General features: G+C 52.1%; 1 protein-coding gene across 2 annotated transcripts in view; it reads right to left on the reverse strand.

Annotated features, from left to right (window-relative positions):
- Positions 1-19,684, reverse strand: part of PDZD4 (PDZ domain containing 4) — a 297,010-nt gene that overhangs the window by 65,981 nt on the left and 211,345 nt on the right. For both annotated transcript variants that reach the window (XM_069209426.1, XM_069209427.1), the window contains exons 3-4: positions 15,105-15,195; positions 9,395-9,493 (exon numbers count right to left, since the gene is read on the reverse strand). In XM_069209426.1, coding sequence (XP_069065527.1) covers positions 9,395-9,493; positions 15,105-15,195 — 190 coding nt within the window. The remainder of the gene's footprint in view (positions 1-9,394; positions 9,494-15,104; positions 15,196-19,684) is intronic.

Genomic DNA, 19,684 nt, shown 5'->3' on the forward strand with positions numbered 1-19,684 from the left:
ATGCACCCTCTGTGATAGCCCTACGCTGGGCTGCGTCATGAAGGAGGTATATATGGCTAGGACGCCGCTGATAATGCGCCCTCTGTGATGCCCTGCGCTGGGCTGCGTCATGAAGGAGGTATATATGGCTAGGGCGCCGCTGATAGTGCGCCCTCTGTGATGCCCTACGGTGGTGTGCGTCATGAAGGAGATATATATGGCTAGGACGCAGCTGATAATGTACACTCAGTGATGGCCCTACGCTGGGCTGCGTCATGAAGGAGGTATATATGGCTAGGACGCAGCTGATAATGCACCCTCTGTGATGGCCTTAGCTGGGCTGCGTCACGAAGGAGGTATATATGGCTAGGACGCAGCTGATAATGCACCCTCTGTGATGGCCCTACGCTGGGCTGCGTCACGAAGGAGGTATATATGGCTAGGACGCAGCTGATAATGCACCCTCTGTGATGGCCCTACGCTGGGCTGCGTCCTGAAGGAGGTATATATGGCTAGGACGCAGCTGATAATGCACCCTCTGTGATGGCCCTACGCTGGGCTGCGTCATGAAGGAGGTATATATGGCTAGGGCGCAGCTCATAATACACCCTCTGTGATGGCCTTACGCTGGGCTGCGCCATGAAGGAGGTATATATGTCTAGGACGCAGCTGATAATGCACACTCAGTGATGACTTTGCGCTGGGCTGCGTCATGAAAGAGGTATATATGGGTACGACGTAGCTGATAATGCACACTCAGTGATGGCCCTACGCTGGGCTGCGTCACGAAGGAGGTATATATGGCTGGGACGCAGCTGGTAATACACCCTCAGTGATGGCCCTAGTCTGGGCTGCCTCACGAAGGAGGTATATATGGCTAGGACGCAGCTGATGATGCACACTCAGTGATGGCCCTACGCTGGCCTGCGTCATGAAGGAGGTATATATGGCTAGGAAGCAGCTGATAATCTACCCTCCTTGATGGCCTTACGCTGGGCTGCATCATGAAGGAGGTATATATGGCTAGGACGCAGCTGATAATGAGCCCTCTGCTCTGTGATGCCCTACGCTGGGCTGCGTCATGAAGGAGGTATATATGTCTAGGACGCAGCTGGTAATGTACCCTCTGTGATGGCCCTACGCTGGGCTGCGTCATGAAGGAGGTATATATAGCTAGGACGCAGCTGATAATGTACACTCCGTGATGGCCTTAGCTGGGCTGCGTCATGAAGGAGGTATATATGGCTAGGACGCAGCTGATAATGCACCCTCCGTGATGGCCCTACGCTGGGCTGCGTAATGAAGGAGGTATATACGGCTAGGACGCAGCTGATAATGCACCCTGTGTGATGGCCCTATGCTGGGCTGCGCCGTGAAGGAGGTATATATGGCTAGGACGCAGCTGGTAATGCACCCTCTGTGATAGCCCTACGCTGGGCTGCGTCATGAAGGAGGTATATATGGCTAGGACGCCGCTGATAATGCGCCCTCTGTGATGCCCTACGGTGGTGTGCGTCATGAAGGAGGTATATATGGCTAGGACGCAGCTGATAATGTACACTCAGTGATGGCCCTACGCTGGGCTGCGTCATGAAGGAGGTATATATGGCTAGGACGCAGCTGATAATGCACCCTCTGTGATGGCCTTAGCTGGGCTGCGTCACGAAGGAGGTATATATGGCTAGGACGCAGCTGATAATGCACCCTCTGTGATGGCCCTACGCTGGGCTGCGTCATGAAGGAGGTATATATGGCTAGGACGCAGCTGATAATGCACCCTCTGTGATGGCCCTACGCTGGGCTGCGTCCTGAAGGAGGTATATATGGCTAGGACGCAGCTGATAATGCACCCTCTGTGATGGCCCTACGCTGGGCTGCGTCATGAAGGAGGTATATATGGCTAGGACGCAGCTGATAATGCACCCTCTGTGATGGCCCTACGCTGGGCTGCATAATGAAGGAGGTGTATACGGCTAGGACGCAGCTGATAATGCACCCTCTGTGATAGCCTACGCTGGGCTGCGACGTGAAGGAGGTATATACGGCTAGGACGCAGCTGATAATGCACCCTCTGTGATGGCCCTACGCTGGGCTGCGTCCTGAAGGAGGTATATATGGCTAGGACGCAGCTGATAATGCACCCTCTGTGATGGCCCTACGCTGGGCTGCGTCATGAAGGAGGTATATATGGCTAGGGCGCAGCTCATAATACACCCTCTGTGATGGCCTTACGCTGGGCTGCGCCATGAAGGAGGTATATATGTCTAGGACGCAGCTGATAATGCACACTCAGTGATGGCTTTGCGCTGGGCTGCGTCATGAAAGAGGTATATATGGGTACGACGTAGCTGATAATGCACACTCAGTGATGGCCCTACGCTGGGCTGCGTCACGAAGGAGGTATATATGGCTGGGACGCAGCTGGTAATACACCCTCAGTGATGGCCCTAGTCTGGGCTGCCTCACGAAGGAGGTATATATGGCTAGGACGCAGCTGATGATGCACACTCAGTGATGACCCTACGCTGGCCTGCGTCATGAAGGAGGTATATATGGCTAGGAAGCAGCTGATAATCTACCCTCCTTGATGGCCTTACGCTGGGCTGCATCATGAAGGAGGTATATATGGCTAGGACGCAGCTGATAATGAGCCCTCTGCTCTGTGATGCCCTACGCTGGGCTGCGTCATGAAGGAGGTATATATGTCTAGGACGCAGCTGGTAATGTACCCTCTGTGATGGCCCTACGCTGGGCTGCGTCATAAAGGAGGTATATATAGCTAGGACGCAGCTGATAATGTACACTCCGTGATGGCCTTAGCTGGGCTGCGTCATGAAGGAGGTATATATGGCTAGGACGCAGCTGATAATGCACCCTCCGTGATGGCCCTACGCTGGGCTGCGTCATGAAGGAGGTATATACGGCTAGGACGCAGCTGATAATGCACCCTCTGTGATGGCCCTATGCTGGGCTGCGCCGTGAAGGATGTATATATGGCTAGGACGCAGCTGGTAATGCACCCTCTGTGATAGCCCTACGCTGGGCTGCGTCATGAAGGAGGTATATATGGCTAGGACGCCGCTGATAATGCGCCCTCTGTGATGCCCTACGGTGGTGTGCGTCATGAAGGAGGTATATATGGCTAGGACGCAGCTGATAATGTACACTCAGTGATGGCCCTATGCTGGGCTGCGTCATGAAGGAGGTATATATGGCTAGGACGCAGCTGATAATGCACCCTCTGTGATGGCCTTAGCTGGGCTGCGTCACGAAGGAGGTATATATGGCTAGGACACAGCTGATAATGCACCCTCTGTGATGGCCCTACGCTGGGCTGCGTCATGAAGGAGGTATATATGGCTAGGATGCAGCTGATAATGCACCCTCTGTGATGGCCCTACGCTGGGCTGCGTCCTGAAGGAGGTATATATGGCTAGGACGCAGCTGATAATGCACCCTCTGTGATGGCCCTACACTGGACTGCGCCATGAAGGAGGTGTATACGGCTAGGACGCAGCTGATAATGCATTCTCTGTGATGGCCCAACGCTGGGCTGCGTAATGAAGGAGGTGTATACGGCTAGGACGCAGCTGATAATGCACCCTCTGTGATAGCCTACGCTGGGCTGCGACGTGAAGGAGGTATATACGGCTAGGACGCAGCTGATAATGCACCCTCTGTGATGGCCCTATGCTGGGCTGCGCCGTGAAGGAGGTATATATGGCTAGGACGCAGCTGGTAATGCACCCTCTGTGATAGCCCTACGCTGGGCTGCGTCATGAAGGAGGTATATATGGCTAGGACGCCGCTGATAATGCGCCCTCTGTGATGCCCTACGGTGGTGTGCGTCATGAAGGAGGTATATATGGCTAGGACGCAGCTGATAATGTACACTCAGTGATGGCCCTACGCTGGGCTGCGTCATGAAGGAGGTATATATGGCTAGGACGCAGCTGATAATGCACCCTCTGTGATGGCCTTAGCTGGGCTGCGTCACGAAGGAGGTATATATGGCTAGGACACAGCTGATAATGCACCCTCTGTGATGGCCCTACGCTGGGCTGCGTCACGAAGGAGGTATATATGGCTAGGACGCAGCTGATAATGCACCCTCTGTGATGGCCCTACGCTGGGCTGCGTCCTGAAGGAGGTATATATGGCTAGGACGCAGCTGATAATGCACCCTCTGTGATGGCCCTACGCTGGGCTGCGTCATGAAGGAGGTATATATGGCTAGGGCGCAGCTCATAATACACCCTCTGTGATGGCCTTACGCTGGGCTGCGCCATGAAGGAGGTATATATGTCTAGGACGCAGCTGATAATGCACACTCAGTGATGGCTTTGCGCTGGGCTGCGTCATGAAAGAGGTATATATGGCTACGACGTAGCTGATAATGCACACTCAGTGATGGCTTTGCGCTCGGCTGCGTCATGAAGGAGGTATATATGGCTAGGACGCAGCTGATAATGCACACTCAGTGATGGCCTTAGATGGGCTGCGTCATGAAGGAGGTATATATGGCTAGGACGCAGCTGATAATGCACCCTCTGTGACGGCCTTAGCTGGGCTGCGTCATGAAGGAGGTATATATGTCCAGGACGCAGCTGATAATGCACCCTCTGTGATGGGCGTAAGCTGGGTTGCGCTATGAACTAGGTATATATGGTTAGGACGTAGCTGATAATGCACACTCTGTGATGGCCTTAGCTGGGCTGCGTCATGAAGGAGGTATATATGGCTAGGGCGCAGCTGATAATGCACACTCAGTGATGGCCCTACGCTGTGCTGCGTCATGAAGGAGGTATATATGGCTAGGACGCAGCTGATAATGCACCCTCTGTGATGGCCGTAAGCTGGGCTGCGTCACGAAGGAGGTATATATGGCTAGGACGTAGCTGATAATGGACACTCAGTGATGGCCCTACGCTGGGCTGCGTCATGAAGGAGGTATATATAGCTAGGACGCAGCTGATAATGTATACTCCGTGATGGCCTTAGCTGGGCTGCGTCATGAAGGAGGTATATATGGCTAGGACGCAGCTGATAATGCACCCTCCGTGATGGCCCTACGCTGGGCTGCGTCACGAAGGAGGTATATATGGCTAGGACGTCCCTGGCTGGGACGCAGCTGATAATGCACACTCTGTGATGGCCCTACGCTGGGCTGCGTCATGAAGGAGGTATATATGGCTGGGACGCAGCTGATAATGCACACTCAGTGATGGCCCTACGCTGGGCTGCGTCACGAAGGAGGTATATATGGCTGGGACGCAGCTGGTAATACACCCTCAGTGATGGCCCTAGTCTGGGCTGCGTCACGAAGGAGGTATATATGGCTAGGACTCAGCTGATGATGCACACTCAGTGATGGCCCTACGCTGGCCTGCGTCATGAAGGAGGTATATATGGCTAGGAAGCAGCTGATAATGTACCCTCCTTGATGGCCTTACGCTGGGCTGCATCATGAAGGAGGTATATATGGCTAGGACGCAGCTGATAATGAGCCCTCTGCTCTGTGATGCCCTACGCTGGGCTGCGTCATGAAGGAGGTATATATGTCTAGGACGCAGCTGGTAATGTACCCTCTGTGATGGCCCTACGCTGGGCTGCGTCATGAAGGAGGTATATATAGCTAGGACGCAGCTGATAATGTACACTCCGTGATGGCCTTAGCTGGGCTGCGTCATGAAGGAGGTATATATGGCTAGGATGCAGCTGATAATGCACCCTCCGTGATGGCCCTACGCTGGGCTGCTTCATGAAGGAGGTATATACGGCTAGGACGCAGCTGATAATGCACCCTCTGTGATGGCCCTACACTGGACTGCGCCATGAAGGAGGTGTATACGGCTAGGACGCAGCTGATAATGCATCCTCTGTGATGGCCCAACGCTGGGCTGCGTAATGAAGGAGGTGTATACGGCTAGGACGCAGCTGATAATGCACCCTCTGTGATAGCCTACGCTGGGCTGCGACGTGAAGGAGGTATATACGGCTAGGACGCAGCTGATAATGCACCCTCTGTGATGGCCCTATGCTGGGCTGCGCCGTGAAGGAGGTATATATGGCTAGGACGCAGCTGGTAATGCACCCTCTGTGATGGCCCTATGCTGGGCTGCGTCATGAAGGAGGTATATATGGCTAGGACGCCGCTGATAATGCGCCCTCTGTGATGCCCTGCGCTGGGCTGCGTCATGAAGGAGGTATATATGGCTAGGACGCCGCTGATAATGCGCCCTCTGTGATGCCCTACGGTGGTGTGCGTCATGAAGGAGGTATATATGGCTAGGACGCAGCTGATAATGTACACTCAGTGATGGCCCTACGCTGGGCTGCGTCATGAAGGAGGTATATATGGCTAGGACGCAGCTGATAATGCACCCTCTGTGATGGCCTTAGCTGGGCTGCGTCACGAAGGAGGTATATATGGCTAGGACACAGCTGATAATGCAGCCTCTGTGATGGCCCTACGCTGGGCTGCGTCATGAAGGAGGTATATATGGCTAGGACGCAGCTGATAATGCACCCTCTGTGATGGCCCTACGCTGGGCTGCGTCCTGAAGGAGGTATATATGGCTAGGACGCAGCTGATAATGCACACTCAGTGATGGCCTTAGATGTGCTGCGTCATGAAGGAGGTATAAATGCCTAGGACGCAGCGGATAATACACCCTCTATGATGGCCCCACACTGGGCAGCGCCATGAAGGAGGTATATATGGCTAGGACGCAGCTGATAATGCACACTCAGTGATGGCCTACGCTGAGCTGCGCCATGAAGGAGGTATATATGGCTAGGACGCAGCTGATAATGCACCCTCTGTGATGGCCCTACGCTGGGCTGCGTCATGAAGGAGGTATATATGGCTAGGAAGCAGCTGATAATGCGCCCTCTGTGATGCCCTATGCTGGGCTGCGTCATGAAGGAGGTATATATGGCTAGGACGCAGTTGATAATGCACACTCTGCGATGGCCCTACGCTGGGCTGCGTCATGAAGGAGGTATATATGGCTAGGACGCAGCTGATAATGCACCCTCTGTGATGGGCTGCGTCATGAAGGAGGTATATATGGCTGGGACGCAGGTGATAATGCGCCCTCTGTGATGGCCTCATGCTGGGCTGCGTCACGAAGGAGGTATATATGGCTAGGACGCAGCTGATAATGCACCCTCTGTGATGGCCTTAGCTGGGCTGCGTCACGAAGGAGGTATATATGGCTAGGACGCAGCTGATAATGCACCCTCTGTGATGGCCTTAGCTGGGCTGCGTCACGAAGGAGGTATATATGGCTAGGACGCAGCTGAAAATGCACCCTCTGTGATGGCCCCACGCTGGGCTGCGTCATGAAGGAGGTATATAGGGCTAGGACGCAGCTGATAATGCGTCCTCTGTGATGGCCCCACGCTGGGCTGCATCGTGAAGGAGGTATATATGTCTAGGACGCAGCTGATAATGCACCCTCTGTGATGCCCTACGCTGGGCTGCGTCGTGAAGGAGGTATATATGTCTAGGACGCAGCTGGTAATGCACCCTGTGTGATGGCCCTACGCTGGGCTGCGCCGTGAAGGAGGTGTATATGGCTAGGACGCAGCTGATAATGCACCTTGTGTGATGGCCCTACGCTGGGCTGCGCCGTGAAGGAGGTGTATATGGCTAGGACGCAGCTGATAATGCGCCCTCTGTGATGGCCTTACGCTGGGCTGCGTCATGAATGAGGTATATATGGCTAGGACGCCGCTGATAATGCTCCCTCTGTGATGCCCTGTGCTGGGCTGCGTCATGAAGGAGGTATATATGGCTAGGACGCCGCTGATAATGCGCCCTCTGTGATGCCCTACGCTGGGGTGCGCCATGAAGGAGGTATAGATGGCTAGGACGCAGCTTATAATGCACCCTCTGTGATCGCCCTACGCTGGGCTGCGTCATGAAGGAGGTATATATGGCTAGGACGCAGCTTATAATGCACCCTCTGTGATGGCCCTACGCTGGGCTGCATCATGAAGGAGGTATATATGGCTAGGACGCAGCTGATAATGCACCCTCAGTGATGGCCCTAAGCTGGGCTGCATCACGCTTTTCATTGCAATACTCACAGCAAGTATCATGAATACTTAAACTCATTAAAGTTTGTGTTAATAATGCCAAAGTGTACATGGCTGAGTATAGATTTAATAATCTTAATTCCTCAGATATCTGTCTCAGCAGCGGACACATGCCTGGTCCCCATCCTTCCCAAGGGGGGGGCCATCAAAGCACCTCTTCTGGAGGGACTGATGGCTTGGTTAGTGCACCATACCTGATGGAGTGAACGCAAATGAGTGAACGTCTGACTGAATGAATGAGTAAATTAATTAGTGAAAATAAGAGCAGATTCATTTGAAAGTAAATGTTTGAGTGAATAATGGAAGAGTGAGTAAATAAGAGTATGTGAATGAGTAACGACTTTGAGGTGATTCACTGAGTGATCGTGTAGTATGAGTGAAAGTCAAACGGCCTTATTCACAGAGGCAAAGCTACACTTTTGGCGCAGGTTTACTCTTTGTTTTGCTATTCAAGATCTACGGATGTAGTTTGACGTTTGACCTGGAGCCTGCAGAGAACTGCACATAAAGCAGGGGCGCAGCTTGGTCCGTAAGGTTGGGGGTGAGATTCCGCTTGTTACATTATACCACCAGCGGGCTCATGAGAGGGGCTCAGGGGCAATGAGCAGGGACTGCAATGCAAAGGGGATTAAGAGAATAGTAACAATATTTTGTAAAATAAACAACATTTTTGAAGACTTTCAAAACTGAAAGATGGATAGAGACTGTGTGTGTTGTGTGTGTGTTGTCTGTGTGTGTGTGTGTGTGTGTGTTTGTGTGTATGTGTGTGTAAAAAAAGTCCAGGTGAATCCGACAGACACCTCACGAAACCCAACTGAAATCACCTGCACCCAATGATTTACCATAAAATACATCTTTCAGGGGGGTGTAACACCCCCAAGCATCCCCCTGAAGGTGCACCCCTGACAAAAAGATAGGGCAGTCTCTGCACTCGTAAAGATACCACACGTATAACTACGCATAGTTTGTGAAAACCAAAAAACGAGTAAACGTACAGAAAAAGTTGTAGTTTCCCTTTGTGAAGAAGGCCCCAGTGAGTACCTCTGCGAGTGAGTACCAGAGAAAGGAGCAGCGGAGTAAGTCAGTGTGTAAATAGTTTGTGAGTGAGCTCCCGTGTGGCTGAGTGAGTTAGGGTCGGAGGGAGTGTACGTCAGAGAGGGCCATACTGCTGTTCTGGTGACCCGGAAGGTCCACAGGAAGCAGCTGGGTGGCGCGAGCAGCCTTGCCTCAGTGAGGGAACGTCACTTCCGCACTCAGCACGAGCCATGGCCAGTTACCGGCTCCCCCGGGGGGCGCTCTTCCTCCTTACCTCTCCTACGTAAATGCCCAGGTCCTCCTCGTCATCAGTGCGGTAACAGACCGTCAGGCCCAGCTTGTCCTGGTGGCTGGACTTGTACAGCTCCACCTCCTGGAAAGAAAGAAAGAAAGGAGGAAAGAAAGGAGGAAAGAAAGAAAGTGTCAAAAAAAGAAAGAAGGAAAGAAAGGAAGAAAGAAAGAATTAAAGAAAGACAGAACGAAAGAAAGACAGAAAGGAAAGAGAGAATTAAAGAAAGAAAGACAGAAGGAAAGAAGGAAATAAGGACAGAAAGAACGAAAGAAGGAAAGAAGGACAGAAGGAAAGAAAGACAGAAAGAAGGAAAGAAAGACAGAAGGGAAGAAAGAAAGAAAGGGGGAAAGAAAGTATCAAAGAAAGAAAGAAATAATTAAAGAAAGACAGAAGGAACGAAGGAAAGAAAGAAGGAAAGAAAGGAGGAAAAAAGACAGTATCAAAGAAAGAGGGAAATAAAGAATCAAAGAAGGAAAGAAAGCCAGAAGGAAAGAAAGAACAAAAGGAAGGAAAGTAAGAAAGAATCAACGAAGGAAAGAAAGACAGAAGGAAAAAAGAATAAAAGAAAGAAAGACAGAAGGAAAGAAAGAAAGAATCCAAGAAAGAATCAAAGAAAGAAAGAGACAGAAGGAAAGAAAGAAGGAAAGAAATAAAGAATTAGAGAAAGACAGAAAGAAAGAAGGAAAGAAGGACAGAAAAAAGGAAGGAAAGACAGAAGGTAAGAAATAAAGAGAGAAAGAAAGGAAGAAAGAAAGAAAGAAAAAAGGAAGAAAGAAAGAAAAAAGGAAAGAAATAGAGAAAGAAATAATTAAAGAAAGAAAGACAGAAGGAAAGAAAGACAGAAAGAAGGAAAGAAAGACAGAAGGAAAGAAAGATGGAAAGAAATAAAGAATTAAAGAAAGAAAGAGAAGGAAAGAAAGACAGAAAGAAGGAAAGAAAGACAGAAAGAAAGAAAGATTTAAAGAAAGAAAGACAGAAGGAAAGAAAGAAAGAAAGAAAGATCGAAGGAAAGAAAGAAGGATAGGAAGGAAGGAAGAAAGAAAGAATTGATGAAAGACAGAAGGAAAGAAAGACAGAATGAATGAAAGAAAGACAGAAGGAGAGAAAGAAGGAAAGTAAGAAAAGAAGAAATAAATAAATAACTCAGTGCGATTCCCAGATACAGAACACCCCCCAATACATCAACTTCTTCGGGGTTCGGAAAGCGAGAGGCGTAGGCCGTTCTTAGACAGCCCCACCATAGACAGTTGCAACTCCCTGGGGAGTGGGATAAAAGCACCTGAAGGCACCCACTGTGTCCGGTGAAGTAAGAGAGAAATTGTAGGTCGGCTCCTTTTTGCAGAGGTGTAAGGGAGAGGATGTGGTGTAACGGCCTGAGCTTCTGGCGATGGAGCCGGGGAACCAGGTTCGAGTCTCGGTGTCGGCTCAACATCCTGTGATTCTGGGCAAATGACGGACGGATTACTCCGCACGAACGTGACCGACATCCCGTCCACTGTATTACCATAGGAAATAATGGGATTGTAATATGGCGGAGAGGATATCTGTCATGTTTGTGACGGAGTAAACTCATCCACCAAACTCCAAATCAGGCTCGAAATCTCCCTGTGCCTACAATTCAGCACCTCGAGACCCTTGGGGGTGATTTGCAGAGCTTTACAGATCCTGGATTTAATGATTTTTGGGCCTGATTTAGATTTTGGCGGATGGGTTATTCCGTCACTACGGTGACGTATAGCCCGTCCACTGAATTATAAATCCCATTATATCCTATGGGATTCATATTTCGGCGGACGGGCTACCTGTCACTATAGTGACGGAAAAACCCATCCGCCAAAATCTAATTCAGGCACTTTATTGAGATTCAGGTTAAGCTCCTATCCCAGCGTGTTGAAACTGGCGTGCTCGCACGCAGCCGCAGGGAGCGTCACTGCAGCTGTGCAGGGTTTGGGCGCACACTCGGCCACTAGGGGCACCACAGCAGAAGCACAGGGTGCTGCTGCGGCACCCCTCACTCTCTGCTATGAGGAGCAGCATTGACACTTGTTGCAGTCGGCTAATTGTTCCTGTTTTGCACCCCTCTTTGCCACTGAATTCAAAAATGAATGTCACAACTCTCAGGCTTTAAATATCCCATATTTGGAGGAATGAGACAGGAGTGTTGGAGCACTTGATTCCTTCAAGGCATCTTTTCCAAAATACTTTTCAGTTTGTGGGCTGTAGGCCGGGTCTTTGTTCAGCACCAGGGGCAAGATGTATAATGTGATTTTGTAGTCGCAAAATGCCCAAATCGCATTTTGCGACCGCAAAATGGCCTTGTAGCATGTACTATATCTATTTTGCGAGTTGGTAACCTGTTACCAACTTGCAAAATAGGAATTCCGACTCGCTTATAGGAAGGGGAGTTCCACGGGCATCCCTTCCTAATAGCGAGTCGCAGGCCCATGTATGATTGTTTTGTGACCCTAAATGCTGTCACAAAACAGTCACAGTTAGCACCAATTTCAAACTGTTGGTAACCCATTCACAAACGGGAAGTGGTCCCCAAGGACAGCATTTTTTCATTTAAGGAACACTGGCTGCATTTTTAAAAAACTACTTTAACAAGCATCTTCAATGTAACGGGTCTCGCATTTGTTTGAGTTAGAGCTATTAGCGTTGTAAATCCCAAACAAATGCAGCGCGATGCGTGGAAAATAAACAGATAAAGTAGTCCGGACTCCAGGCTGAAAACATCAAGCCTCATATGTTTTTGGTACTTTACCGGTGCTGTGTAGGTGGGCTAAACACCGGAAAAGGCATGACATATGCGTGCCTTTCACAAATAAAAGCAAGCATATTTTAAAAGGCAAGCCCACGAACCAATGTAAGTGACTGACGTGGCATGGGCGTGGTTTCAAGCCCAAAGAGAGATTACAGAATAGACGGAGCACTTTGTACTCGCCCATAAAAAGCAGCCACAGACAAGGTGGTCTGCTGACCCCAGCCGGCCACCATCCCTATGAGTGCGGCCATTCCCCCTGGGTCGCAATTTGTGACATGTCTCATGAATAGTTATGAGGCAGGTCTCTTGTGACCCATTTGGGAATTGCAAACAGTGTCTCACACACTGTTGTACTTTTTTTTGCAACTCGCAATTTGTGATTCGTAAAAAATTGCAAATTGAGAGTCACGAAAAAATGGTCATACATATGGCCCCAAATGACTGTCTCTGTATAGGGCTGTAGAGCATGGCCCCTGTAGACACTCTCACTTCCTCTGTAGAGACAGGGGTAACAGGGCTCCTTTTGCCTAACATTCCAGCTCAGTGCACATTGTGACTGTACCTTTGTGACACGTCCAGGGCCTCAGCCACTGTCCTAGTCTGACTGTGACTGTCTGACCCCTCCTGGTCTTCCCACTGGCTGGCTGACACCCTTAGGATCTCAGGCACCGCAGCACACTGACTGTGCCTTTCTGACACCTCCTGGACCTCAGCCACCGCAGCACACTGACTGTGTCTTTCTGACACCTCCTGGACCCCAGCCACCATAATACACTGACTGTCTTTCTGACACCTCCTGGACCTCAGTCACCGCAGTACACCTCCTGGACCTCAGCTGCCGCATCACACTGACTGTGCCTTTCTGACACCTCCTGGACCTCAGCCACTGTCCTAGTCTGACTGTGACTCTCTGACCCCTCCTGGTCTTCCCACTGGCTGGCTGACACCCTTAGGACCCCAGCCACCGCAGCACACTGACTGTGCCTTTCTGACACCTCCTGGACCTCAGCCACCGCAGCACACTGACTGTGCCTTTCTGACACCTCCTGGACCTCAGCCAACGCAGCACACTGACTGCCTTTGTGACACCTCCTGGACCTCAGCCACTGGAGCACACTGACTGTGCCTTTGTGACACCTCCTGGACCTCAGCCACTGCAGCACACTGACTGTGCCTTTGTGACACCTCCTGGACCTCAGCCACCTCAGTAGAGTGACTGTGCATTTATGACACTTCCTGACCTCAGCCACCTCAGTAGAGTGTCTGTGCATTTATGACACTTCCTGGACCTCAGCCACTACAATACATTAACTGGGCCTTTGTGGACCTCAGCCACCGCAGCACACTGACTGTGCCTTTCTGACATCTCCTGGACCTCAGCCACCGCAGCACACTGACTGTGCCTTTCTGACATCTCCTGGACCTCAGCCACCGCAGTAGAATGACTGTGACTTTCTGAAAACTGACTGTGCCTGACACCTCTTGGACCTCAGCCAGTGCTGTTCTCTATCACTGCCTGCCTGATCCCTCGAGGACTTTAACGACCAGCTGTCTATCTCTCCAGGACTGCTGACTGTGCCTACCTCATCTCTCCAGGACTTTGGTCACTGCTGTGCTGTGACTGTGTGATCCCTTCTGGACCTCAGCCACTGATGTATTCTGACCATGCCTGTCTGAACCCTTCAGATCTCCAGCCACTGCTGCACGGAGAGCCTGCCTGTCTAATCCCTGCCGAATCAAACCACTGCATTTTTTAATCCCTCCTGGACCTCCTCCTGGTCCCTCCTGGACCTCAGTCACCGCTGTACTCTGACTCTGCTTGTGTGATCTCTGTAGTACACCAGCAGTTGCTGAAATCAAAGTATCTGTCTGATCCCACTAGGACCTCAGCCATTGCTTGCCTGATCCCTCCAGGACCTCAGCCATTGCTTGCCTGATCCCACCAGGACCTCAGCCAGTGCTTGCCTGATCCCGCCAGGACCTCAGCAAGTGCTTGCCTGATCCCGCCAGGACCTCAGCAAGTGCTTGCCTGATCCCTCCAGGACCTCAGACAGTGCTCGGCTGAGCCTACCAGGACCTCAGCCAGTGCTTGCCTGATCCCACCAGGACCTCAGCAAGTGCTTGCCTGATCCCGCCAGGACCTCAGTCAGTGCTCAGCTGATCCCACCAGGACCTCAGCCAGTGCTTGCCTGATCCCACCAGGACCTCAGCCAGTGCTTGCCTGATCCTGCCAGGACCTCAGCCAGTGCTTGCCTGATCCCTCCAGGACCTCAGCCAGTGCTCGGCTGATCCCTCCAGGACCTCAGCCAGTGCTCGGCTGATCCCGCCAGGACCTCAGCCAGTGCTTGCCTGATCCCTCCAGGACCTCAGCCAGTGCTCATCTGATCCCTCCAGGACCTCCAGGACCTCAGCCAGTGCTCGGCTGATCCCGCCAGGACCTCAGCCAGTGCTCATCTGATCCCGCCAGGACCTCAGCCAGTGCTTGCCTGATCCCTCCAGGACCTCAGCCAGTGCTCGGCTGATCCCTCCAGGACCTCAGCCAGTGCTCAGCTGATCCCTCCAGGACCTCAGCCAGTGCTTGCCTGATCCCACCAGGACCTCAGCCAGTGCTTGCCTGATCCTGCCAGGACCTCAGCCAGTGCTTGCCTGATCCCACCAGGACCTCGGCCAGTGCTTGCCTGATCCTGCCAGGACCTCAGCCAGTGCTCGGCTGATCCCTCCAGGACCTCAGCCAGTGCTGGGCTGATCCCTCCAGGACCACTGGTTCTTCTAGGATCCCAGCAGCTGCTGTACTCTATGCCTTTCTAATGTCACCTGTACAGCATCCGTCTTAGGACATCTTGGTCCCTCATCCATCCTAGAGCACTCTAAGCCATCATTCCTCATTCACCATCCCTCAGCCGGCATCCCTCGTCGTCTCCACCTTACCTCGTACTCCAGTTCGTCCACGCGGTCGCCCTCCGGGGGGCCTCCTTCGATGAACTCTGCGGCATCGTAGAACTCCTGCCCGATGGGGGCCCTGAAAACCAATGGACAACAGAAAGCCATGAGAAAAAAACAGGGATGGTCTTAGTTCTCCGTCCTCGCTCATTGTCCCCCGACATTCTTGTTCCCAGTGTTACCCCGGTGCCCTTTCCACTGACTTCGGGGTTAAAAGAGCCGGTGGGGTCACGGGGCCCCCTCACAGCTCTTTTAATCAGATTCTGCTGTGGCCTCCATTGTAACCACCCATTTTAAAAGGGTGCAAACTTTGATTGGTTTGCGACCGCATTCGCGGTCACAAAGCAATCCAGCATTGCACTGCAACTCGCAATTAGGAAGGGGACACCCCTTCCTAATTGCGACTCGCAAACCCGTTTTGCGATTCGGTAACCAGGGGCCAGATGTACAAAGCGTTTTGCATGGGGCAAACTGCAAAATTTGCAGTTTGCGGCATGCAAAACGTGCATCGCGATGCACATTCCCATTTTGCGAGTCGGTACCGACTCGCAAAATGGGAATGCGACTCGCAAATAGGAAGGGGTGTTCCCCTTCCTATTTGCGATTCGCACCATGATGCAGAATTGCTTTGTGACCGCGAACGTGGCAGCAAAGCAATTCGCAGTTAGCACCCATGTGAAGTAGGTGCTAACTCATTCGCAAAAGGGAAGGGGTCCCTATGGGACCCCTTCCCCTTTGTGAATGCCAGCAAAAATATTTTTTCAGAGCAGGCAGTGGTCCAATTCCCGAGTGTATTGCAACTAGTTTTCCTTTAAGGAAAACGGGCTGCAATACAAAAAAAACAAACTGCTTTATTAAAAAAGCAGTCACAGACATGGTGGTCTGCTGTCTCCAGCAGGCCACCATCCCTGTGAGTGCAGGTAATCGCAAGGGGGTCGCAAATTGCGACCCACCTCATTAATATTAATGAGGTGGGTCATTGCGACCCCCTTGCGATTCGCAGATGGTGTCAGGGACACCATTATGCATATGGTTTTGCGAGTCGCTCCGACTTGCAATTTGCGAGTCGCAAAACCATTTCTACCTACATCTGGCCCCAGGTTACCGAATCGCAAAACGGGTTTTGTGCATTGCAACGTGCATTTTGCACGTCGCAAACAGCGATTTTCGCTGTTTGCGACGTGCAAAATGCTTCGTACATCTGGCCCGGAGTCCATGCATCTGTTCATGGCATGGACTATCCATAATCTGAGCCCGATGTCTAGTACCTGTTCTTGATCTGGTAATGGCCAGTATTTGCCTGTAATTTGCAGCTAGAAGCTGCTGTGATGTAGTTTTAAGCTGCCTCAGGGTGGGCAGAAGCAGGGGCTTCCAGTGCAGTATCAAAGGCTATTCTCACTGAATGCAACAGAGGGGGTTTTCCCCAGAATAACATCATATTTTAAAAGCTCCAGCCTGCTGTCTATCAAGCTTTTATTATTAAGGTTTCCAATTATTGCCCTCTCAAAAATGTGTTGCTTAGATTTTTACTTACATAGAAAATGTTCCTTTTAATTGAACATGTTAGTGCTTCAATTGTTGTTGTTTGGAGCGCAGGGGTGGATGGATTGGCCAGTGGGTGGATAGCGTTGGACTGAATCAAGAAGCTGTAGGAGATATGGATGAGTGGATGGGTAGCTGGGTGGGTGGATCTGGTTGAATGGATGGATCTCCGTGGGTTCAAGGATTGATGGATGGATGAGTCTTAGATGGGTGGATGGATGGGTGTGTGTATGGATCTTTGTGGGTGCATGGTTAGATGATGGTAGGGTGAATGGATGGACCTAGGTGGGTGCAAGGATTGATAGATGGTGAGATGGATGGGTGGGTGGATGGATAGGTACATGCATGATCAGGTTGAATAGATGGATCTTGGTGGGTGCAAGGATTGATGGATGGATGAGTTTTGGATGAGTGGATGGGTAGCTGGGTGGGTGGATCTGGATGAATGGATGGATCTCCGTGGGTGCAAGGATTGATGGATGGATGAGTGCTGGATGGGTGGATGGATGGGTGGGTGGATGGATCTTCGTGGGTTCATGGTTGGATGATGGTAGGATGAATGGATGCTTGGCTGAATCAATCGTTCTGGGTGAATGGATGGATGTTGGTTGTTGCATGGATAGATAGATGGAGGAATGAACTGGAAGGATCTGGGTACTTGGATAGGTATGGGAATGGGTGGAAAACTGGGTGCTTGGATGAAGGATGTGAAAAAACTCTTGATGTGCACTGCCTGCGTGTTGAACAATGTGTTATTGTGAGACCTCGCTTGGGGAGCCACACAGCAAGCAGGAGCTACTGGGCCTCAGCCGTGGGGGTTCTCGCCTGAGGTCTTAGGGACACGACTACAGTGGTTCTGCAAACTGGGCCAAGTACAACCCTTTTCAGCACTTGAATCTCAGTGGTATTGAGGGTGATCCGTTCAGCACTTGATTCTCAGTGGTAGCGAGGGTGATCCGTTCTGCACTTGACTCAGTGGTAGCGAGGGTGATCCGTTCTGCACTTGACTCAGTGGTAGCGAGGGTGATCCGTTCAGCACTTGACTCTCAGTGGTAGCGAGGGTGACCCGTTGAGCACTTGACTCTCAGTGGTAGCGAGGATGATCCGTTCAGCACTTGACTCTCAGTGGTAACGAGGGTGAGTAGTTCAGCACTTGACTCTCAGTGGTAGCGAGGGTGAGCAGTCACAGGCTTCTCAGGAAGGTAGCGAGGGTGAGCAGTAGCGCGGGTGAGCAGTCACAGGCTTCTCAGGGGGTAGTGACGGTGAGCAGTCACAGGCTTCTCATGGAGGTAGCGAGGGTGAGCAGTCACAGGCTTCTCAGGGAGGTAGCGAGGGTGAGCAGTAGCGCGGGTGAGCAGTCACAGGCTTCTCAGGGAGGTAGCGAGGGTGAGCAGTCACAGGCTTTTCTGGGAGGCAGCAAGGGTGAGCAGTCACAGGCTTCTCAGGGAGGTAGCGAGGGTGAGCAGTATCGCGGGTGAGCAGTCACAGGCTTCTCAGGGAGGTAACGAGGGTGAGCAGTAGCGAGGGTGAGCAGTCACAGGCTTCTCAGAGAGGTACCGAGGGCGAGCAGTCACAGGCTTCTCAGGGAGGTAGCGAGGGTGAGCAGTCACAGGCTTCACAGGGAAGTAGCGAGGGTGAGCAGTCACAGGCTTCTCTGGGAGGCAGCGAGGGTGAGCAGTCACAGGCTTCTCATGGAGGTAGCGAGGGTGAGCAGTATCGCGGGTGAGCAGTCACAGGCTTCTCAGGGAGGTAACGAGGGTGAGCAGTAGCGAGGGTGAGTAGTACGGAGGGTGAGCAGTCACAGGCTTCTCAGGGGGTAGTGAGGGTGAGCAGTCACAGGCTTCTCATGGAGGTAGCGAGAGTGAGCAGTAGCGAGGGTGAGTAGTACAGAGGGTGAGCAGTCACAGGCTTCTCAGGGAGGTAGCGAGGGTGAGCAGTCACAGGCTTCTCTGGGAGGCAGCGAGGGTGAGCAGTCACAGGCTTCTCAGGGAGGTAGCGAGGGTGAGCAGTATCGCGGGTGAGCAGTCACAGGCTTCTCAGGGGGTAGTGAGGGTGAGCAGTCACAGGCTTCTCATGGAGGTAGCGAAGGTGAGCAGTAGCGAGGGTGAGTAGTACCGAGGGTGAGCAGTCACAGGCTTCTCAGGGGGTAGTGAGGGTGAGCAGTCACAGGCTTCTCATGGAGGTAGCGAGGGTGAGCAGTAGCGAGGGTGAGTAGTACAGAGGGTGAGCAGTCACAGGCTTCTCAGGGAGGTAGCGAGGGTGAGCAGTCACAGGCTTCTCAGGGAGGTAGCGAGGGTGAGTAGTATCGAGGGTGAGCAGTCACAGGCTTCTCAGGGAGGTAGCGAGGGTGAGCAGTCACAGGCTTCTCAGGGAGGTAGCGAGGGTGAGTAGTACCGAGGGTGAGCAGTCACAGGCTTCTCAGGGAGGTAGCGAGGGTGAGCAGTAGCGCGGGTGAGCAGTCACAGGCTTCTCAGGGAGGTACCGAGGGCGAGCGGTCACAGGCTTCTCAGGGAGGTAGCGAGGGTGAGCAGTCACAGGCTTCTCAGGGAGGTAGCGAGGGTGAGCAGTCACAGGCTTCTCTGGGAGGCAGCGAGGGTGAGCAGTCACAGGCTTCTCAGGGAGGTAGCGAGGGTGAGCAGTATCGCGGGTGAGCAGTCACAGGCTTCTCAGGGGGTAGTGAGGGTGAGCAGTCACAGGCTTCTCAGGGAGGTAACGAGGGTGAGCAGTAGCGAGGGTGAGCAGTCACAGGCTTCTCAGGGGGTAGTGAGGGTGAGCAGTCACAGGCTTCTCAGGGAGGTAACGAGGGTGAGCAGGATCGAGGGTGAGTAGTACCGAGGGTGAGCAGTCACAGGCTTCTCAGGGGGTAGTGAGGGTGAGCAGTCACAGGCTTCTCAGGGAGGTAACGAGGGTGAGCAGTAGCGAGGGTGAGTAGTACCGAGGGTGAGCAGTCACAGGCTTCTCAGGGAGGTAGCGAGGGTGAGCAGTCACAGGCTTCTCAGGGAGGTAGCGAGGGTGAGTAGTATCGA

Source organism: Pleurodeles waltl, chromosome 10, assembly GCF_031143425.1.
Source record: "Pleurodeles waltl isolate 20211129_DDA chromosome 10, aPleWal1.hap1.20221129, whole genome shotgun sequence".
In the NCBI taxonomy this organism is placed as follows: domain Eukaryota; kingdom Metazoa; phylum Chordata; class Amphibia; order Caudata; family Salamandridae; genus Pleurodeles; species Pleurodeles waltl.